The 23,803-nt window shown below is 48.1% G+C and overlaps 1 protein-coding gene across 7 annotated transcripts in view; it reads right to left on the bottom strand.

The window, feature by feature from the left end:
- TTC29 (tetratricopeptide repeat domain 29) overlaps positions 1–23,803 on the bottom strand; it is a 598,163-nt gene that overhangs the window by 84,642 nt on the left and 489,718 nt on the right. For 6 of the 7 annotated variants that reach the window (XM_074993220.1, XM_074993221.1, XM_074993218.1 and 3 more), the window contains 3 exons: positions 23,136–23,259; positions 12,892–13,123; positions 3,320–3,972 (listed from right to left, as the gene is read on the bottom strand). In XM_074993220.1, coding sequence (XP_074849321.1) covers positions 3,839–3,972; positions 12,892–13,123; positions 23,136–23,259 — 490 coding nt within the window. In that variant the 3' untranslated portion in view covers positions 3,320–3,838. Of the gene's footprint in view, positions 1–3,319; positions 3,973–12,891; positions 13,124–23,135; positions 23,260–23,803 lie in introns of those variants that run through there. The other variant, XM_074993216.1, reaches the window with a different exon arrangement.

The raw sequence follows: 23,803 nt of genomic DNA, 5'->3' as shown, positions 1-23,803 counted from the left end.
AAAGAACCTTTCTTCCTATTTTTTTTCAGGAAGAACGGTTCTTTTGAAGATGGAGATTACTTTAGAAAGAGCCTCATCTACACTGCATTTCTTCTTTTGAACACATATGCAAATGAGGTGCCAGATATGTAAATCTGCACCTCATTTGCACTTTTGGTTTCCCTCATTTGCATGCCTCTTTCGAAAGAGGAATGCTAGTGTACACATAGCTCAAAATTGATTACCATTTCATGATTTCAGTGGGGCTATGCTGTCTTACTACAACAGAGGAACTGGCCCATATGCTTCAAAGTAGATCAAATCTAGTAAAAATTCTAGAAAGTTAAAATCTGATTATTAAAACTAAGCAGAGTCTAACTATCATGTTATCTTCTCAGAAGTTGCTACAGCTTTTTGCAGAATGGTAATACAAATGAAGTTATTTCTTTAAAGCAGGAAATAGAAAATAGCACCAATGAAAAAGATGAGTAAAATGGGAAGAGCTCTTACCATTTGTTTAATTTACCGTGAAAGATATAAAAATGAGTGAGGATAGTTGGAGAGTCATTGGTTTATATTACCTAGAGACTAATATGATCTGTATGACATCTACTTAGAGGACCACTGCTGCTTTGTGAGCTAGTGGTATACATCTAACTTTGTGAGCTAATGGTATGCTTAGAGGTCTCCCAAGTGAGCATAACTGCACAGCTTTTACAGCTTATCTATGTCATGTATTTGATGTCTGTTTTAAAAATCCCATTTATCCTTTCAACAAGACATAAGATGGAAAAAGCAAACCTGGAGACTCCATACTAGTCAGATCTTCTCAGGGTTGCAGTATAAGCAATCTATTTGAAAGGCTATATTGCTATCTGTAGACACCTTTGATTCGTGTTATACCAGCAGCTTTTCTTTTTCATAAACAAAAGAGGGCAAATGGCCATGGGTTCTATCAGTGATTGCCTTATTCTCTAACTCTGTCCCAGAGAGCTACCATACTGAAGTATGAAAATGAAGGCACATATTATTTATGAATTTTCTTCTAAAAATGCAAGAGGATACATTGGAATTTGCTGAGGCATCTTTTTTGTGCGACTCATACAAAGTTTCACTATTTCAGAATTCAGCATTTACCTGTAATTATTGTCCTTTCCGGAAGGACACAAGTCTAGAGATCACTTTTCAGAAGATCTGAGAAATACTACATCATTAGCCATCATTAGTTCTGCCATGATGTGAGACAATGCTAGTTGTAGCACCCCAGTCACTCAAGTTGCTGAAGTAGAGAGAAGACTATGGCTACGTCTACACGTGAACGCTACATCGAAGTAGCTTATTTCGATGTAGCGACATCGAAATAGCCTATTTCGATGAATAACGTCTACACATCCTCCAGGGCTGGCAACGTCGACGTTGAACGTTGACGTTGCGCAGCACCACGTCGAAATAGGCACTGCGAGGGAACGTCTACACACCAAAGTAGCACACATCGAAATAAGGGTGCCAGGAACAGCTGCAGACAGGGTCACACGGCGGACTAGCGCTTCCGGGGCCACAGCTAGCCGCTCCCTTAAAGGGCCCCTCCCAGACACACGCAGCCTGCACAGCACGCGGTCTGCAGAGCCATAGGCACGCACACCTTGGGTGATGCAGTCATGGACCCCCAGCAGCAGCAGCAGCAGCCGCCGCCAGAGGTCCACACAGCCGCCCCTGCAGGAGCAGTGCTTGCCCTGCTCCATGCCATGCAGGAGGCAGCTGAGCACCTCCTTGCCACAGAGGAGGAGCTGCCCGCAGGGGAGGAGGACGCAACCCCCAACCCTGCAGCACCCCGCCCCGCCCCCCGCCGCACATGCCGCCAGCTGTGGAGCTACCCCATGAGCACCGACTGGTGGGAGCGGCTGGTGCTCAGAGAGTGGGACGATGACCACTGGCTCAGGAACTTTAGGATGAGCCGGCAGACATTTCTGGAGCTATGCCAGTGGCTCACCCCCGCACTCAGGCACCAGGACACTGCCATGCGGCATGCCCTCAGCGTTGAGAAACGGGTTGGGATCGCTGTCTGGAAGCTGGCCACTCCAGACAGCTACCGATCCGTGGGGCAGCAGTTTGGCATCGGCAAGGCCACCGTCGGTGCTGTCCTCATGGAGGTAAGAGGACCCATGGGGGGAGGGGGAGGCAGCCCTGGCAGGGGAGGGGAGGGGAGGGGAGGGGAGGGGGGCCCTGGCAGGGGAGGGCCACACACACCCTGCACACCCTTCATTGGTGCTCTCCCATGTGCTTCCCCTGCAGGTCGTCCGCGCCATCAACGCCCTGCTCCTCCACAGGCTCGTGAGGTTTCGGGACCCGGATGCCGCCATCGCGGGCTTTGCCACCCTGGGCTTCCCCAGTTGCTTCGGGGCTCTGGATGGGACTCACATCGCCATCTGCGCCCCGGAGCACAGTGGAGGACGCTACCTAAACAGGAAGGGCTACCACTCAGTGTTCCTCCAGGCCTTGGTGGACAGCCGGGGCCATTTCCTGGACATTTATGTGGGCTGGCCTGGCAGCACCCACGACGCCCGGGTTTTCCGGAACTCGGGCCTGTGCTGCCGGCTGGAGGCGGGGTCCTACATCCCCCAGCGGGAGATCCCTGTGGGGGACACCACCATGCCCCCTGCGTCATCGCAGATGCAGTGTACCCCCTCTGACCCTGACTCATGCACCTGTACACGGGCCATCTGTCTGCCAGCCAGGAGCGCTTCAACCAGCTCCTGAACCACGAGCGCCAGGTGGTGGAGCGCACATTTGGGCGACTCAAAGGGCGCTGGAGGTGTCTCCTCGCCTGCCTTGATGTGGGCCCCACCAACATCCCCCAGACTGTGGGCGCGTGCAGCGCCCTCCACAAACTGGTGGAGAGCAAGGGGGAGGCCTTCTTTCAGGGCCGGGCTGTGGAGGCCGGCAGGGCCGATGTGCAGCCACCCGCTGCCCCCAGTTGCCAGGTGGACCCCGAAGGGACCCGGGTCCGGGAGGCCCTGCGGGCCCAGTTCGATGAGGCTGCGGGGTGAACGCTGGCAGGCCCCCCACTGCCCCCCCAATCCTCCACAACACTCCCTGCCCTTACGCCAACACCACAGAGCACCCAACAGCACCCCCCAACTTTTCTTGTAAAAATAAAAGCAGACAGTTGTTCGTCAACTCAAATATCTTTAGAACTCTTATTATTATTATCAACAAGACTAACTAACTATGTACAGGGAAAATCTAACTTATAATATATATACATTATAAAAATAGGGATAACATGAAAGGGGAAGACAAGGAAGGGGAGAATTATTTACATGGGGGGGTAAGGATCACCATGGTAACAGGGATCAAATATACAAACTATTTACAGCAAAGTAACTTAAAAACTGGGGGGAATATATACAAAGGGGGAGGGGGGGCCACGTCCTGGGCCCCACGCCCCTAAAGTCCAGTGCTGGGAGTGGCGGCCGGGATCCCCGCCTCAGCCTCAGCCCTGGCCGGGGCTGGCTGGGGGCCGGGTGGACCAGGAGATACGGCCGGCGAGTGTCAGCTGGCCCCAGGTCCCCCTCGGCAGAAGGGCCCTCGGTGGTGGGTGGCGGTGCGACGGCGGATGGCGCAGCGGGTGGAGCAGGCAGGGTGGGTGCTGTGGCGGCCAGCGCGGCATGGGGGGCCAGGGAGTCCGCGATACGGTTGAGGGTCCGCATGTAGGCCCCCATGCCTCCTGGCGCCAGGCCAGCGCCCGCTCCTGCAGCTGGAGGCGGCATTCCTCCACCCGCTGCCGCTGCTTGGCAACCTCCAGCTGTCGACGGTGGAGGGCCAGCAGCTGGGGGTCCATCGCCGTCGGCTGCTGGTGCTAGGTCCGCCGTCTTCCCTGCCGTGGGGCTGGTCGGTCCTCTGCCGAGGGGCTGGCCAGGAGTGATGGCCCTGGAGGGCTTTCCGGGACCACTGATGCCTCGCCGGCGCTCTCCGGTCCTTCCGATGGTGCAGCTGTGGAACACAGGAGGGGGGGAAGAAGAGTGGAGACAGCCGTTAGTGTGGGTCCCGAGCCGTGGCCCTTGTCCCCCCACCCCTGTGCTGCAGGTTCCCCATCCCCGTCCCCGGGAGATGCTGCTGTGATGGGGTTCAGGGGTCCCCCTGCACTGCACCCCGTCCGCTGGCAGGAGTGACTCTCACTCAGCAGGTACAACAGGAGGTTTCTTAGACAACAGATGCCCAGTTTCTCACAGAAGCGACAGTACAGCAGTCAGAGACAGTCCTTCCAACCCGTCCTGGGGAGAAGACCCCGAGGGGTGCCCCTCTGGGGTGTAGCTTTCCCCCTCCTCAGGCTGGCTGCCTTCTAGCTCTCCCTTCCCCTAGCCTCTAACTGCCGCTCCTGATTCAAACCCAGCTCGGCTCCTCCCTCCTCTTTGCTCAGGGCAGAGGTGTAACCTGCCAGTTGTAGCCCCAGGATCATCCTTAGCCACTGGGAGCTATTTAGCTTGTTTCTCATATGTAGCCTGAGTCTCGCATTTGCACTCCCCCCACTCCATCACATGCTGCTGCTGCTGCTGGGTGTCCCACCCCCTCCCCCCGGGGGACCCTAGAGGTTCCACTCCCCCCAGCCCCGGGGATGGGGCATGGCACTGTCGTGCTGGGGGGGGCAGGGGCTGATGCACTCTTCTGAGGGACATGCCACTGCTGTCCTTGGGGCCATGGTCATCTGGGCATGTGGAGGGCCCTGGTCATATCTATTACCCCTGCCCCTCAACCCTGGGGGTGTGCACCAGGGGGAGTACATACCTGACAGTCCACTCCCACGGTCGGGGGACACCCAGGGGCGGATACCTGGCTGGAGCTCCTGGATGGGAGTATGATCTGGAGGCCGACATCACTAGAGGAGGACTCCCTCTCCTCCTCCTCCTCCTCTGGTGCCCTGGGGGTGGGCTCCTGGGGGGGCCCCCAGGGTGCGGGGCTTGCCTCCAGGGCAGACTCCGCCTCCGGGGCCTGCTGGGGCTCCTCGGCTGAGTTATCAAGAGTGGCCGGAGGGGAGGAGGTGTGCCGGGGGCCCAGGATGTCCCTGAGCTCCCTGTAAAAGGGGCAAGTGACGGGGGGCGGCCCCAGATCGGCCAGCCGCCTCCCAGGCCCGGGCGTAACCCTGCCGCAGCTCCTTCACTTTACTCTGGACATGATCCGGAGTGCGGGCAGGGTGACACCGGGTGGCCAGGCCCTCAGCCAGCCGAGCGAATGCATCCGTGTTCCGCTTCTTGCTCCCCATTACCTGGAGCACCTCCTCCTCGCTCCAGAGCCCCAGCAGGTCCCGAAGCTCGGCCTCCGTCCAGGAGGGGCCCCGCTGCCGCTTCCCCGCCTGGCTGCTGGGCTGGGAGCCCTGGCTCCCCTTGGGGGGGATCCCCTGGGGGCGCTTGGGGGGCTGGTGTGTGGCCATCGCAGCTGGGGAGGGGGTGTCTGGGGCAGCTGAGGGACGTGCAGGCTGGCTGCGTGTCTGGGCTGCCACCTGCACGTTCTCTCAGCTTCCTGAACAGGAAGGCAGGGGGCGGGGAGCTCTAAGGGGCCGCTCCACACGGCCACCATCGAGCTCAGGGGCTGGAGAGAGCGTCTCTCAACCCCTCAGCTGATGGCCGCCATGGAGGACCCTGCTATTTCGATGTTGCGGGATGCGCAACAACTACATGTTCCCTACTTCGACGTTGAACGTCGAAGTAGGGCGCTATTCCCATCCCCTCATGGGGTTAGCGACTTCGATGTCTCACCGCCTAAAGTCGATGTTAACTTCGAAATAGCGCCCAACATGTGTAGCTGTGACGGGCGCTATTTCGAAGTTGGCGCCGCTACTTCGAAGTAGCGTGCACGTGTAGACGCAGCTTATATTTAATAGGAATCAATCAGCTGTTATTGGAGGGGATTATTGGCACTTGGTGGCAATTGCTGGGCTAAAAAATTGATTGGCTGAATAATGGGAAGATACAGGCTTGAGAGGAACAGGAAATAAAGGGGGAACTCAGAGGGTGAGCTGGGTGGAGAAGAGTAGAGTTCCTGACAGGGTAGGTTGGAGAATCACACACACTGAATGGAGCAACTTGGTTAAACTGGAGTAGCAACAGAAGGGGGCAAATAATAATCCATTGTGTGCATAGGAAAAAGAATACTTACACCATAGCGATTGTTCTATTGGAAGAGGAAGGAAAATGTTAAGTGGCAGAGACTGGGTGTGGTAAAATCACTGACATATACACTGATGATAGGGACTCACGGGGCTCCATCTCCTTAAGTAAAGACAGCAGAGGACACAGAGGGAGACACAATGGGGACTGTGTAAGGAAATTTCAAAAGTAGTCCCTCCAGGTGTACCTTAATGATGCTAGACCACAAGCTCAGAGAAATGCTCTGCTGGAGGACTCAAAAGAAAGAGAGAGGGGGAAGTGGATCCATGTAATGGGCATAATCACACACTTGTTCTGAGTGATATGAATTAGGTCAAGCAGACCCAATCAGCAAATTAAGTAGCAAATGGGCTATTTAGATGATGTGCAGGGCTTTTGTCAGAAAGTAACTCATCTGTAAGGGAACAGGCAGGGGCTTCTTCAAAACCAGTAGGTTGGCAACAGTGTGCAGTGGCTTCATGAGTGACAAGGCCAGAGACAGAGGCCTGGGGAATACCTGATGCTGCCTGAGCAGAAAGACAGTCTCTGCATGAAAGGATGAAAGGACATAAATCCAACATCAGGAACTGCAATACACATAAACCTATAGGGGAACACTTTAACCTCCCCGGACACTCAATAAAGGATTTGAAAGGAGCCGTTCTTCTAGAAGAGGATTTTACCATGAGATTACAGAGGGAGACATCTGAATTGGAATTCATTTGCAAGTTTGACACATTTAACCTTGGACTTAACAGAGATCTCAATTATCTCATGCATTACAAGGGTAATTCCCCCACCTTTGATATACACAGGAATGGCACACATCCCACTTAATTTACTTCTTCCACTGGTCTTATTAATAATGGGTGACTCCCTTCCCTTTTTGATTTTTTCCTCTCCTCCTCCTCCCCCGCCCCCGCTATATAAACTCTGGATTCTTATTTCTACTCAAATCTGAAGAAGTAAGCCTTATCCACCAAAGCTCATTACCTAATAAATAAAGATGTTAGTCTTTAAAGTGCTACAAGACTCCTTTTTTGTTTTGTGAAGATACAGACTAACATAATCTCTCTCAGACTACTCAATGTGTACATCCAAGTTGTTAAATACTGTATTGGAGTTGTTAATCAACTATCAACTACATGAACATTTCTCTTAATGAAAGCCATAATGCACTAAGTTACAACAAACTGATGCAAACTCTGGATTTATCTGGCTTTACACAAAATGTTAATATTAAAGATAATCTAGAGAATTCTTCAGTGAAGCCCAAGTGTTCAGGAGAAGTTTAGGGGGAAAATTCCTAAAGAATGTTTGAAGATAGTATCCAACAGAAGAGGGAGTCCTGCATTTAATCATCATCAAATGCTGAGTTCTGGTTTGCAATTTGCACTAAACCAAGACTGTAGGTTTCCCATGATCAGCATGCATAATGAGTTTTCATGAATGCAAGAAGTAGTAAGACCTCAAAAATTACCATATCCTCACTCTTCTCCACCCCTCGACTCTGCATGACTGCAAATTTATAGAAACCTTACTTCTTTGAATGTTTGTATTTCTTTTGGAGCAGAAGGGCAGTAACCGGCAAAGCATCAACTTGGTCCCTATGAATGTTAATTTCTGTGTCTGGGTAAAGATGGACTTTATTGATTCCTGAGCAGGAACTCAACTGCATGTAGTGGAAAAAAAGTGGAAGATTGTCTCACAGGCTCAAAGTATTAAACCCATCCTGTGCACTGATGGAAGACAGGGTGGCTACCAGTGTCACCATACAAAAACTGAATCTTGAAACAAACCTGGTCAGGACAGAACAAAGACACTTTCCCTTTGGAATCAGAAATTTTCGAATGTAATCAGTGCCCTGGGAATTCCATAATTCCACAGAGTTTGCAGAAAAATCCACTATATGCTCATTCCTTGCTATTTTCTGATTGTCACTTGATAACGAATAGGACGCCTTCATGTCACCCTCCTATTTGTGAGTCCATTGATGGCTGATCAGCCTGATTCTGGAGCTGAAGATTTTATCACAGAAGGGACAGGCGTTGGTAGCTGTTGGAGGGGTGCAGGGCAGTTTTTGACATGCTTTTCTTCTCTGCCTCACCTCGTCTGTACTGTGGTGGGACCTCTCAAATTGCATCAGCCCCTCACGAATTAGTGTTCTCCACTGGGGATGGTTCTGGGCAAGGCTCTCCTAAGCGTCGACACCAATGCCAAACATTTTTGTGTGTGCCTTCAGCATGTCCTTACGTTGTTTCTGCTGGCCTCCAATGCTCCTCTGTCCTTCCTCCATCTCGGAAAACAGAATCTGTTTTTGGAGGTGCCGATCAGACATCTGAACCACGTGACCAATCCAACAAAATTGTTGAATGATAATGACTTCAGTGTTGGTCATGATCAACTCTTCCAGGACACTAGTGTTTGTGTGCCTATCCTCCCAAGAGGTATTTAGGATTCTCCTGGGGCAGCATTGATGAGATTTTTCAAGTGCCTTCAAATGATGCTTGCATGTTGTCTAGATTTCACATGCATACAGTACCATTGGTATAACCACCACACAAATATACAAGGATCTTTGTCTTGGAATAGATGTCCTGGTTTCTCGAAGACCCTTTGTCTCAGGTGGGCGAAAGCAGAGCTTGCATGGCTCAGAAGATGCTGGATTTCAGCATCAATGTCAACTTTAGCAGAAACATGACTTCCAAGGTATGGAAAGTGCTCCACATTTTCCAGCAGTTCTCCACTGATTTCAAGAGAAGGTACATAAGATTGCCCCATTGGAGAGGGTTGGTGGAGTACCTTGGTCTTTATGATGTTCAGCGTGCAGCCAAGATTCTTGAATGCTTCAGTGAAGGCACTTGAGATGATCTGAAGGGCTGCAGGAGAAAGAGCAGCTACCATGTTGTCATCCGCATACTGGAGCTCCATGATGAGATTGTGGAGGTCTTGCTTTTAGCCTTCAGTCTCTTGAGATTGAAAAGCTTCCCATTCATTCTATAGACAATCTTCACAACATCTGGAAGCTTGCCATCCATGAGGTGAATGGCCATGCTGATGAAGATGCAGAACAGCGATGGGACAATGACGCAGCCTTGTTTGGCTCCCATTTTGACCTCAAAGGGGTCGCTTTGGGATATGTTGTTGCTCAATACTGTGGCAATCATGTTGTCATGAAGCATCTTCAAGATGCTAATGAATTTTTCAGGGCAGCTAATCTTTGAGAAAATGGTCCACAGGGTACCACGACTGACTTGAGTTGAATGCTTTCGTCAGGTCGATGAAACTCATGTATAAGGCTTGATTTTGTTCATGACATTTTTCTTGCAGGTGCTGGGTAGTGAAGATCATGTTCACTGTTCCTCAAAATGGCCAGAAGCCATCCTGAGATTCTGCAACAATTTCTTCTGAGGTTGCATCCACACTACGTGATATATTCGAATTTAATACAGTTAGCTCAATATTACCACATGATTGTCTTCACTTTAAATACCATTAGCTCGATTTAGGAAGCACTATTATTGATATTACAATATCACTGCTACCTGATGGGTATAGCATCAAGCTCGAATTCAAAAGTTAGATTAAACGTCTTTGTGGAAGTGCTATGTCTTAAAATCGAATTTATTAGCCTCCAGGGGTGTCCCTTATGTAACCCACAGTGCCTCTCACTGCTCTGCTCTGTCTGCTGCTCCCCAGGTATGCAGGAATTAGGTAACAGGAACACAGTGAATTTCAAAATGGGAGCCACAAGCCTGTGGCTGTGGGCTCATGTTTGTATATGAGCTAGAAGAATGTCTTTCTTTCTTTGCTATTAATGCTGTGAGTGCATGTACCTATTACAAATAGCCCCTGCATGGAATTCATGGTTCTGTCTCTATACTTGTTATTTTATTCTATGCTGCCTGGCGTCAGCCGCCACCCCACCGCACCACATAGCAACGAGGCTGTTGTGGAGGTCACACTCGCATAAGAGACTGAGAAACTTCTCAGCAGTTTACATTTGTGCGTAAGCCCTCCTCCCTCTGTACCCCCGCCCGGTGACAAGCAGTTGGGGTCTTTCCTGCACTCAGCCACATCACATGGGTAGCCCCCAACTCAATAAAAGGAAATGCCTGCTATGCGGTGCTGATCACGCTGCCAGGTAGTACCATGTACTGTCTTGCATGCAGTTAGAGCTCCTAGGGCAGGAAAGATACTCAGGGACTTGCTGCCTCTAGGGGGAAGTCTCCTGCAGTGACTAAGATACTTGAGGGCTTGCTGCCCCTGGGAGGGATGTCTCCTCAGGTGGCTAAGATATTCAGGGGGACTAATTCAACTGGCCCCACACTTAAACACCCCCAGGCCCTTAGCAAGGGACCAGTGGGGCTTGCTGCATAAGGGGGAAGTCTCCCCAGCAGCTGAGATACTCAGGTACTTGCTGCTGCCAAGCAGGGGAGGTCTCTCTTGGCAGCTAAGATATTCAGGGGGAGTAATTCAACTGGGCTCCCACTGAACTCCCTCCACACCCTTAGCAAGGAACCCATAGGGATTACTGCCACCTGGGGGAAGTCTCCCTCAGCGGCTAAGATATTTGGGGGGACTATTTGAACTGCTTCAACATTTCAACCATCTCTGCAGCTGCAGATGACAACCTGTGGCCTCCCTCCCCAAATTTTGGGGGACTTGCTATCCATTGCAGACACCTGCTGCTTTAATATTTGTTATAACTTTTTTCCTAACATTTCCTATCTTTCCTACCTTTCATGCTTTGACCCCACTCCCCCCCACAAAAAAAAAAAAAACCAAACCAAACCAAGACAAAAAGGGTGGAGGGCCAGTGGAGATTACTGTTTCCATTCTAAGTTCCCTGTACGAGATATCGCTGCCATCCCCCGTGTTGCAATGTCTGTGTAGTGAAGAGGGAAGGCAAAGATCGTTTTTACTAAACTTTTCTACCCTCTTTCTTCTAACTTTGAGAATACAGTCTATCCCTGTGTTATTTTCAGGGATCAGATGCTATAACGGGAGGTAGGACAGCAGGGGATAGCCAGTTCAGAACACAGCCTGTGCACAGAAGCCTTATAGTGCACTGGAAAACCCAAGACCCTCCCCTCGGCAACTCTCTTTTCTCAAAATGTTTCCTATCATCTCTTCCTTCAAGACTTTCAGGGTCCCTGTGTTATCATCAGGGATCAGATGAAATCACAGGAGGGGGAGCACTCAGTGGATGGCCAGTTGAGAATTCAGTTACAGAAGAAAGAGAGTTCTTTAAACTTTCTTGCCATCTCTGTGGATGTCCTACTTTTCCTTCCTTCCAATGGTTTCTCCACAAGCTCAAATGATGGCATTTTTCAATTGACACCAGTGTTCTTCCACATCTTCCGGGTGTACTGTCAAGCAGCTTCTTTTGCAGAGGAGAACATGAGCTCATTATCATGAACACCCTCTTCTGTCAGAAGAACATATTTAAAACCTCATGGCAACATCCTTGAGTGAAGCACCTCGTCCGCACTTGGGATTGGAGTGATGTCCTACGCACACATGCAATGACCAGTGCTGATTGTTGCTGGACTGATCATTGCCTCATTCCATCCATTATGGCAATTAGGATGGTCTCCAAACAGAGAAGTCAGAGGAAACAGATCCAATGAAAGATCAATGCACAACGCTTGAAGGATACAGCTGTCTCCAATTCAACTGCTAAAATCTTCAGCAAGAAAACTCCTAACCAACTAATTTTTCATGAAAATTTCAGTAGAAACTACACTTAGCTGTCCCCCCTCCCACCACCAATTTTATTAAAGGGAAAAAAAGAGGACAAACAAGAAAACACAGCCAGAATTATCCTTTGCTTGTGGAAGTAAAAAAGAAATGAGGTACTGTGCTTTAGAAATGGCAATTTTGCAGATCCATACATTTACTGCAAGAGAGTATTCTGCACTTTGCCGCAACTGTTGTTCCTTTATAGATTGTTTCATGTGCACATTCTCCAAGCTTAGGAATCTGATGAAGAAATTCCTTCCGAAGAATATGTAGCACACTTATCCTCAGTACAATATACTACTATTGCATCAATGCTTTAAAGCCTAAATATAATTAATAGAGATGATAAGGAACTAAACAGCTAGTACTGTATTAACATTTTTCCTTTCATTAAAGAAGATTTGAGAAAATAAGAAAAAAATGAAGAAAAGGTAAACTGTGAAGGAAATATCCACCCCTTTCACCTACATTCACCCTCTTTGATAAAAGAAATTGCACTAGGGAAATGGGGAAAAGCTCTTTACTTAGTTCCTTTGGTCAAATGATATCCATATTGTGGGCCAAGATGCCAAAAATGTGCTTGAGTGCTCAAAGTTATGTCCGTCATGCTAGGGAGAACTGAGAAAGTACTTCCTATTCTTACTAAGAGAGCTTATATTAACCCCATTCCTGTAAATACAGACTCCAGGAGAAGATTTGTTTAAGTTTCAGCTCATAATTTGATTAAACTGATATGTCACTTGTTTGCCTGTTATTGCGTTGGTTTGAAAAACAGGATTGTGAATGTTAGTTAGCATCTGAAACAGATTACCACAATCTGTTTCTTTTCTATGCATTGTTTAAACCTTCTTTCAATTAATTTTTTAAACATAACTGCATAACAAAGTGAATCTCACCTCCAGACAGTACAAGGGTAATCCAATAGGATTAAGCTCAGCAAACAATTTAATAAAACTGTACAAGAAAAATGACTTAACCATTAAGGACAATGCAGCACTAATGTGTTTCATAACCAATGTCTTACCAACTGTAACAGGGTCAGTGCACATGTCACTTCTGTTCTCCTTCCACGCGAGCAGGTACTCAATGCTGACGTGATCTGCAGCTTCTGTATGACTGTTAACTGCCACCATCATGTTATGAGCTTTCGCGATGCTGTAATAAACCTTTGCTTCATCCACCAGGGGCAAATCAGTTAGTGTGTTTGCTGCTTCAAAAGCCTGATTGAAATATTCACAGGCTTTGTAATAGTTCCCCTAATAAAGAAGAGAAAAGAGAAGATGATTTACATTTTTTTTAAATAAAACATCTTTAACCTTGTGCTTTGTACTTCCCCCTTCACAATCTTAAAGAAATCACAGCCATTCTTCCACCCTCAGAATGATTCACTGTGTGATCTTGGAAAACTCACACCTTTCAGCCTCAGTTTTTTAATCTGTAATATGCAGATAATATTACTTACTGACCTCTCTGGGGAAATTTTTGTTATTAGTTCCTCTTCATATAGGATTTTGAACATGTAAAATTCTATATAAATGGTAAGAACTATTTCTGAGCCACTCAGGATACAGAAATTCAATACATCTAGTTAGTCGAAACCCTTAAACTCAAAAGTACAAAAATTACAAATTAAGAAATAAGAAAATAATAATAGTATACCAGGATGCATTTGCTCCAGCTAGACACAAACCTTTATTGGTAAATGGCAAAGTTAAAGGGGTTATTCAAATCATAGATTTCCTTCAGAAAATGGAAATCTAGCACTAGTGAAGTCAGTATAAAAGAGCATAAACTAAGTGTGCAATATGTGCTAAGAAATTAGAAGGGCTAAGGTGGAGTTTGCAGAGCAAATAGCTAAAAGGAATAAAAACAAACAATTCTTTAAATACATCAGAAGTAGAACCACTGTAAGTGAATCCTTGGGTCTGCACTACAGGGGAGTAGGAAGTAATTAAAGAAAGGAAAGACTTTGTTGAGAAGGCAGTTGATTTCTCTGCCTCTGTCTACACCACAAAACATGTTGGGAAGATGCCTACACGGGACATTTTCCTTTCTTGTAATAAAGATGAACTACAATCTCAGATGGAGGTGTCCAAAGAATTGGTGCCGGAAGAAGTTATTTAAAGGCAATATATCACCAGGTCCATATGGTATAACCCACAGAGGGTTCTGCAGGAACCTCACATTGAAGTGTCTGAGTTGCCAACAACTACATGGAATCTCTCATAAAAATCAGATATTGTAACAAAGGGTAGCAAGTGGTACTCCTATACCTTTAAAACAGAAGGGTTATGTCTACACTAGAGTGCTACATCTAAGCAGCATGTACACACCCACCAAAGCTGGCACCGTTGATGTGCAGTGTCAAAGTAGCAATGCAGGACGTCGAAAGGGGCCGCCCTGGATGTGGAAAGGGACCGTTTATGCACACAAGTGGTCCCTTTCAAAATGAGGGGCCAGGAAAGCCTGCAAACAGAGTCGCAGGGTGGACTAGCCCTTCTGGGGTAACAGCAAGCCAATTCTTTAAAGGGCCCCTCCTAAGCACACTCGGCCTGCATAGCACGAGTCCTGTAGAGGTGCCACTAACCTTTCAGACCCAGTGGCCGCAGATATGGATGCAGAGAAGCAGCAGCAGCAACAGCAGCAGCAGCTGGAAACCCTTCGGGCTGTCACCCGTGGAGCAGACGCCCTGCTAGATGCTGCATGGGCAGCCACCCAGAAGCTCCTGGCAGGGGAGTCCTCCCCGGGGACAGAAGGGACATCCCAGACTATGAGGCCCTACTGGTTCCCCCACCGCCGGGTGCTCTGCTGGCTGTGGAGCTACCCCACCAGCTCAGAGTGGTGGGAACACCTGGTCATGGGGGAGTGGGACGATGACCAGTGGCTGCAGAGCTTCTGCATGTGGCAGTGGCAGGCCTTCATGGAGTTCTGCCAGTGGTTGACCCCTGCCCTGAAGCACCAGGACACATGGATGGAGTGTGTCCTCACTGTTGAGAAGAGGGTCGCAACAGCTGTCTGGAAGCTGGCCACTCCAGACACCTACTGCTCTGTTGGCCACCAATTTAGTGTGGGCAAAGCCACAGTTGGGACCATTATGATGGAGGTAAGGAGGCCTGGGCACACACCCACTGGGGGGTGGAGGGCTGGGGTGGGGGGCCAGGGACAGTGCCCAGGGTCAGGGTGCCCAGGGAGGGGAGACTGGGGGGGCACCCAGGGTTGGGGTGCTGGGGGGGGCTAGTGGGTGCCTGGGGAGGGGGTGCCTGGGGTGGGGGTGCCCACGGAGGGAGGACTGGTGGGGGCTGGGTACACCCTGCACACCCTCATGGGTGCCTGTGTCCCCTCCCCACAGGTGGTCCGTGTGCTCAACACCCTGCTGCTCCAGAGGGTCACCTGCATCAGGGACCTGGACGCAGCCATCATGGACTTCGCCAACATGGGGTTCCTGAACTGCTTTGGGGCCCTGGACAAGACCCACATCCCAATCCATGCCCCGGACCACAGTGGAGGATAATATATAAAACGGAAGGGCTACCACTCAGTGGTCCTGCAGGCCATCGTGGACAGCTGGGGCCAGTACCAAGACAGATATGTGGGCTGGCCTAGCTGCACCCACAACACCTGTGTGTTCCGGAACTCAGGCCTGTGCCGCCGGCTGGAGGAGGGGACCTACATCTCCCAGAAGGAGATCCCACTGGGGGACACCACTACCTGGCTCATGCGCCCCTACATGAGCCACCTCAATGCCAGCGAGGAGCAGTTCATTGCCAAGCTCAACCACACATGGCAGGTGGTTGAATGCACCTTTGGGTGCCTCAAGGGCCAGTAGTGCTGCCTACTTGCCTGCCTGGACATGGACCTTCTGAACATCCCCCAGGTTGTGGGTGCTTGCTGCATGCTCCACAACCTGGTGGAAAGCAAGGGGGAGGCCTTTGTGCAGGGGTGGGCAGTCAAAGCTGGCACAGGCTACCCCAAGCCAGCAACTGTCCTTAGGCGCCAGGAGGGGTTCTGGCTCTGGGAGGCCCTGCAGCAATATTTTGATCAGGGGGCCTAGTGAGCGCTGCCCTGGCCATCCCCGGTGGGCCTTCCGCACACTGCCCCCACCACCGACACACTGCCTCCACAATCAGCACACAGTTTGGAAACAATAAAACTGTAAATATATTGGCAACAATGTCAACTGGTTACATATGATTGTGCAAAACACTGATCACAAGTAATATGCATGGGAGGGGGATAACAGTATACAAGGTGGAGGCACATGGACATCCCAGCCGTTGGCTCATCACTCGGGGCAGGGGTGGATGGTCGCAACATCTGCAGGTCCGGGTCACAGGCCCCCCACATGTCTAGGGTTCCCGGTGAGGCCGGCTGGGAGCCAGGAGGTATAGCCAGGGCAGGTTCTGAGAGTGTGTTCCCTGTGGGGTATGTACCTGATGGCCCACCGCCGCGGTTGGGGGAAGCCCATTGGGCAAATGCCAGGAGGGAGCTGCAGGAGGGGAGGTCAATTTCGAGCTTCCCCTCCTTGCTCAACTCCTCTGCCTCTGGCACTGTCTCTGGCTGAGGGCCCGGGGGTGCGGGACTGGCCTCAGGACCAGGCGCTTGCTCTGTGACCTGCTGGGGCTCCTTGGCCACGGTGCCAAGGACAGCTGCAGGGAGGAGGTGTCCTGGGGGCTCAGGATAGCCCTGAACGCCCGGTAGTCAGGGCAAGTGGCAGGGATGGCCCCTGCCGGCTGGCTGAATTCTGCACTCAGGTGTCACCCTGCCGCAGCTCCTTGACCTTACTCCTGACATGGTCAGGAGTGCGGGCAGGGTGACCCTGAGTGGTCAGGCACTCAAACAGCCAGGCAAAGGTGGCTGCATTGTGCCACTTGCTGCCCATTACATGGAGCAGCTCCTCCTCACCCCAGAGCCCCAGCAGGTCCCGGAGCTCAGCCTCAGTCCATGATGGACCCCATTTCCTGCCCCCCTGGCTGGAGGCCTGTGAGCCATGGAAGCTGTTGGAAGTGGAGCCCGGGGACCGCTTGCCTAGCTGCTGGCTGACCACGGTGCTCGGAGGCTGCAGGGGTGTCGCTGGGGTGTGTAGAGTGGGTGCATGTGATGGTACTGCCTGCACACTCTCAGCTTCCTGCCACGTGGTTCCTGGTCTGTGCAGCTTTAAGAGCTGCTGAGCGCAGAAATCATAGAGCCCCATGGGGGATGGACAGCATGTCTCCACCTAACAGCTGATTGCTTCAATGGCGGACCAGCTATTTCAAAGTAGCGGGATGCAGATTGTCTATACGCATCCTACTTCAATGTTAGATGTCAAAGTAGGGCGCTATTCCCATCTTCTCATAGGAACAGCTGTTTTGATGTCTCGGTGCCTAATATCAATTTTTACCTCGAAGTAGCACATGGCCTGTATAGATATAACACGCGCTACTTTGAAGTTGTGCCTGCTACTGCAAAATAGCAGGCTAACGTAGACGCGGCCAAGGTGACACAAGATTGTGTATGTGTTTGTTTATTTATCTGGAAAAGCAGAGGGTAGTAAATTGGTAAATCTGCAAAGGACACAAAATTATTTCAGTTTGTCAAGACCACAGAAGACTGTGAGGAACTTCAGAAGGATCTACCCAAAGTATGTGGCTGGGCAACACAATGGTAAATACAATTCAATGCTGAAAAATGACAAGCAACGCACATGGGAGAGTATAATTTGAATTACTTATTACACATATTGGGTTATAAATTAATTGTATCAGTTCAGGCAAAAGAACTAGGCATCCATATGGACGCCTCAGTGGAGACATCTGCTCAATGTGCAGCAGCCTTACAAACTAAAATACAATACACTACCAGACATACCAGGTGTTGCCTGGCTGTTTAACTGAAATAGTTTTTTGAAAATAAATGGAAAAATGTACATGCTGTTTTCAAGGACAGTATTTTTCAAAAGTGAATTAAAATGAAGGCTGGAGTGAGGGTTTCATGTATAAGGAGGGGTAGGGGTAGGTGGCTTAGGGCAGAGAGATGGTGGGGGTTCAAGGTGCGGGTGTGGGTGTAGAAGTCAAGGCAGAAGTTTCAGGGTAGGGGTCTGGAAGGTGTGTGTTGGGAGATACTGGGATCTCTCTGTGGCCGAAGAGTGATGCTGCTATGGTGGCAGCTCCTCCCAGGGACCCAGGGCCACACTCCCCACCCAGTGACAACTCCTGAGGAGGGACTGGGGCTGTCTGTTTGTCAGGTGGGGGCCAAGGCTCCGTGAGCTAGCCCTGGCCTCCAGCTGCCTCCTCAGCCTGCAGCCTACTGCTCCTGCTCACCCCCAAGACTGCAGCTTTTCCAGGGGGTATTTGTATGGGGTAATGACTGCCCCATCCTGCAGCCTGTGGGGGCAAGGCAGCACCCCAGGTGCTGCACTGGTCTTGTGGGAGACAACATTTTGGGGGCTATCCCCAGAATCCAGTGGTCTCCTCCACGCTACAGACTGTTTGGTGAGGTGCTCCAGGGGCTGGCCAGGCTCTGGGGGCTTCCTCCCACCCCTAGTGACTCCTGAGGCCCTCAGGCTGTCAGGCCAGGCTGTGTGGGGTTGTGCTCCTGCAGTGGCCTCCGACAACGGGTAGGCTGTTTGAAAGAGTCCAGGCTCTAGGGGGCTGTGCCCCTTCAACTGACCCCCCATGGTCTGCAGGCTTTCTGGGTTGGCCAGCCGCTGGGGGCTGATCCCTTTCCAACTGTCACCCTCTCCAGCAGTCTCTCCACAACCTGTGTGTAGGTAGAGCCATGTTTTGGGGGCTGCCCCTTCACTCTTGTGCCCCCTTCAACACCTCTGTAGTCTGCTGGTTATCTGAGCGAAGCAGGTTCTGGGGGCTGTCCCTCACCAGCTGCTTCTTGGGGCCTGCAGGGCATCTGGGGAGGGCCAGGCTCTGGGGGCTACCGCCCCTCTTCAACTGTCATTCTCTCCAGGAGCCCTCCCACAGCCTGCAGGCTGTCTGGATGGGGCAAGGTTGTGGAGACTCACCCTGCCTCCCCCATCCCCTCCTGTGGCCCACAGGCTGTCTGAGGGCTGCTCCTGCTTCCAGCAGCCCCCTCTGCAGCCTGTAGGCTCTCCATGGGGAAAGGGGGACAGGCTCTGGGTCTTGGGCAGGCGCGACTTACCCAGTCTTTGTGGCAGGCAAGATGGCAGAGCACCAGACCTGCTGGCCTCTTGGTGCTGAGTGGAGATTCTCAGTCCCTCCTGTGTCCTTCCCTTTCATTTACCTCCTACTTCAAAGTGCCTTTACTCCCCAAAATGTTGAGGCTACACTCATGCCAGCACTTCAAAGTCTGACACTCGAAGTTGCGGGCAAGTGTAGACCCAGCCACTCTCTCTCTCCAAATAAACTAAAATCAAAGAATGTTAAGATTCATAAGAATTGAGATGGAAAAGAAAATTGAAAATATTATAATTCCACTAGATAATAAATTGTATGGCTGCATGAAGAAAATGGTATTCATTTCTATTTACTCCGCCACATAAAAAGATGAGGTTTTAAGATACATTAGGATCATGGAAAAGCTACCTGTGAAGAGAGAGTGAAAAAACTGACCTATTTAAAGTTAGACAGGAGGTAAGACAGGACTTGATGAAAGCCCAGCAAATGCTTCAGAAAAAATAGATTGGGAAGATTCTGTCTCATAAGAGCGAAAAAAAAAAAAAAGAGGGGCAGGAAGGCGGGGAAGGCAATTTGATGTAATTGAAAGGCTGCAAATGCAAAACCAAGAAAAGGACATATCACAGTTAGCTTCTGAAACTCATTGCCACAAGCTATCAGGGAGGCTAAGAATTAAAGACTTACAAAAGAGAGTGGACATCAATATAAGTGACAAGAAATTCCCAAATTATAATTATAAATATTTTAAAAACAAATGTTTTGAAAATGCAAACAATCTAATGTCAGGGCATAAGTTACATTTTAAATAGTGGGGTGAGAATGAAACCTTCCCTTGTGGGCAAATTATCATGTAACTGCCTACATACTTTTGTGACTTCCTTTGAAGTAGCTGGAACTGACCACACACAGAGAATATGTATTAAACCGGGGTGCCCAACAGGCAGCCTGCAAGCGAGAATCTGGCTCGCAAAGCCTTTCTACCTAGCCCATGGAGCCGGCCGTCATGGCAGCACCAGCAGCTGGGGCACGGAGCTGCCGCTGGCCTTGGGGGCTGAACCCCGGCTGAGGCATGAGGTCAGTGGCTGAGCCCTGATGGCCAGAGTGGTGAGCCACTGCTGGCTCTGGGGGTAGAGCCCCAGCTGGGGCGTGGTGGCAGAGCAGTTTGGGGCTGCGAGGGGGGTTAAGTCTGGGAGTAGGCAGAGGACAGTCTGGGGCCATGGAGGGTTTTAGGCTGGGAGCTGTGGGGGAGGGTGTTTGGGGCTGCAGGGGGTCTAACCCTGGGGGTGGGGCATTTTAGCACTGCAAGGGTTTTATGCCGGGGGGTGGGGTAGGCACGATTTGTGGTTATTTTGTGTTTGGCTCCCTGGAACAAGTAAAAAATTGCCATGTGGCCCCCAATGGGAAAAGGTTGGACACTCCTGTATTAGACAGATAACTGGTCTGACCCAGTATGGTTATTCCTATGTTTCTATTAGCAGCAGCCATAGTGTATCAGTTTCTATTTCTCAGACCCACGTGGGATTCTGCAGCCCATGGTAGACACATCCTTCCTGGCACACAAGACTTTTTTTTTTTTTAAGAGATGTCAGCTGCTTGACCCCTTTACTTTTAACTTGACCAAATCCCCCACGAAGATTTCAATCGTCCTGTACAATTGATGAGAGTCTTATTAGACTGCTGAGGTTTAGAAGGTTTCCTGGTGGGAAGGAGCCCTGGGTCAGGATATGGTTTTATTTTATGCATACAAAATTCATAAGCATGGTCAGCATTGTAAAAAAAAGGAAAAGTGTGTTTCTGATGCTAAATACAGCTCAATAGGAGTTGCTTCAGAAACCACTAATAGGTCGGAAAAAAATCCTTCAGTGACAAGTAGCAACAACCAGGGTTGCATTTTGGAGCAGATAATTTTCTTCCTTCACATAATCCTGAACTATCCTCCTATGAATAACTAGGATTTAGAACCCATCAGAACTTTGTCTTACAAAATCACTCACATATATATGCAAAGATTTAATACTAACCTAATGCTAGAGAAATGACATGTAATTTGATATATTCCAATATATTCCAAAACAAAGCTCTGTTTCTTACCAAGCAGAACATCATTACTGATGTTTCAAGTAGTATGATGTCCAAAACTAAATGCTAACACCAATAACAGTAACAAGAAAAGTATCCCTTAAAAACTAACCAAATGAAATAAAGAAGTCTGCAGAGCAGGTATATAATTATTCTTTAGTATTTTTAATTTTAATAGGTATATGGTGCAGAACATTTATACACTGAGTTTCAGAAAGGCAGTGTGAAAAGAGATATCTGAGTGTAATGGAATGAAATATCACTATATATGTTTTTAGTTTTAAAGAAATACTGCTATGTTTCTAAAATATATTTTACAAAAATCCCCAATAATATTTAAAGTCATAGTCTTTCTCTGTATTTCTTTCTTTTTATGATATCATTGTTCAGTGCAGACACACCAATAAATTCTGTTGTCACAAACAGAACTTAAGGAGAACATGTAGGAGAAGGTTAGTTCTTACAGAAGATCACTTTGAATGCAGTTGGTAATCAGTAATGATGACAGAAGGAACGCATAAAAAGTAAATGGTAGTTAACCAAAGATGGAGTTAAATATTTTGCAACATTCACCTGAACTCTGGAGGGGAAATATTTAATGTTATTGTTGATACAAACCTATTTTATTCTGACTTCTCTAGCCACTAAAATAAATAAATAAATAAAAGTACCCTTTAAATATATTTCTGGTACTGTGAATTCTTTGGCTTTCATGTTCATATTTATAAAGGCAGAGTCGTCTGCATTTGTCTAAAAGAACAAATTGTTAAGTGAGAATATCATAATACTAAAGTCCAAGGTTAATTCAAAGATTACATCATAGACTTCCTTTCATCGCTTAAGCAACACCACAGCACAGTAACCTTTGCACTGGGAATTCTGTACAAGATAAAACATAAAAGAGGGATGCATTTGGGGGCGTCTGGACAATAAATTAAGAGAATATTATTTAGGTTGACAAATCCAGCACTTCAAAGTTAGGAAATGCAAGATTTATGGTTGCTTCATACCCATAGAACTCCTCCATTTTTCAGTAATACACTAGCTTCAGCTCAGAAACGCTCTTAGTAATTTCATGTTCAATATTTATATATAATTTATTCATGGGGAAAGTACCTTTTTATCTTACGCATTTTCCAACTAGCAGGGCTGAACAAGATGAGTACAATTTTCTTTTATTGCTCATTATTTCAACTTGATTCCATGTTTCATTTACATATAAAGATTGTTTTAAAAACAGATGGTATCAAATACTTTTTTTCCCTGAAAGCTGTTTTGGGTTTTATTTGTCCCTGCATGAATAACTACAGTGGCAGAGGCTTTTATCACATGGAAAGAAAGGCCTTCATTTGAAATTTCAGCAGAGAATTACAGTTTTAAGTATTAGGTCTGGTTCAAAAGGAAGGTGTCTGGAAGAGATGTTAAATCAGCACATTCAGGGGTACCCCAAACTAGCCTTGTCCAGCACTGTTTTCTGAATTGCACAGAAATCAAGGTAATCAAGTACAATTTGCATGTGGAAAAAGATTTTGCACTATAACACATTCCCCTGGAAGACTTTCTGTTACTGGAAGTCACTTTCTGAATTATGCTGGCAGAACCTACATAGTAAATCAAGCTGAAACATTTAAATCTTCACCAGTGTAGTCTGTTATAATTTTTATTTGTCCCATTTGTTATTTTTCAAAGAGCAGTAGTTGCTCTGTACAGTAGTATGATACAAGATATTTGTAATTAATGTTAATCAAGATACGTATCTAGATCCAGACTGTTGGTAGAGGTTGTTTGGATCTGGAGTTTTGGTTTGACTCATTACAGAATTATACCCTTATTGTGACATTTGGATCTGGATTTAGGAACACATTTTAACCTCACGCAAAGAGTTTATATTTGGCATTCCAATTCATAGCCATACCTAGTTATTTGGCAATACAAGAAAAAATCCTATATGAATCAATACCTTCATCAGATTCTGATGGGGACATTCTCTCATAAAAGTACTCAGATTTTGATCTTGAATTTCAATCAACTGTATAGCATCCTCACTACACCTAATACTTACTCTTTCATTGTAAATATCTCCCAGGGATATGCATGCATCCACAAGGCCTCGGCTTAGATGAGCAGTCTTGGCAACTGTCACAAACTTTTCCAAATACTCGATAGCCTCCATCACTTTTCCCTGACTAAAACAAATAACAAAGGTTACAATTACATAGTTATCGAGGCTGTGTCTTCATTTATTGTAAAAACCTATAATGAGAATTGGTTATTGTTTCCCCAAGCAGCGTCAGTTTGAAGTAGTCTAGAAACTGTATTTGCTAAATTGGGTTGTGGTGAAATTTGAACACGCTTCTGTCCTCAACTGCACATCTGCTGCCTCCATGCAAGCTGTAGGGCAGTGAGCTGCAAGTTGCTCTTTACTTTGTCTCCTGCAGCTCGTTGAATTACATCATATTAAAACACTGTGTGATTTAATTATTAACCAATCTACCAAATTACTATGGTTAATTATTAATTATTAACGAATTACCATGTTCTAAATGAATTGTAACTGACAAAATAATAATACGTAGTCGTTTTGCTCTGTGTGTGTGCGTGTGTGAGTGTGAGAGAGAGAAAATGTAAAAATGCATTCATACTACTGTTACTCTTTGATACAATGTTGCTCACTAATTTGGCTCCTAAACCAATGAGGACTGAGTACTCCTGCAGCAGGGTATCTACCTA

Source organism: Carettochelys insculpta, chromosome 4 (genome assembly GCF_033958435.1).
Source record: "Carettochelys insculpta isolate YL-2023 chromosome 4, ASM3395843v1, whole genome shotgun sequence".
NCBI classification, from domain to species: Eukaryota; Metazoa; Chordata; order Testudines; family Carettochelyidae; genus Carettochelys; species Carettochelys insculpta.
The sequence above is the reverse complement of the archived record's forward strand: the minus strand, read 5'-3'. Positions and strand labels throughout refer to the sequence as shown.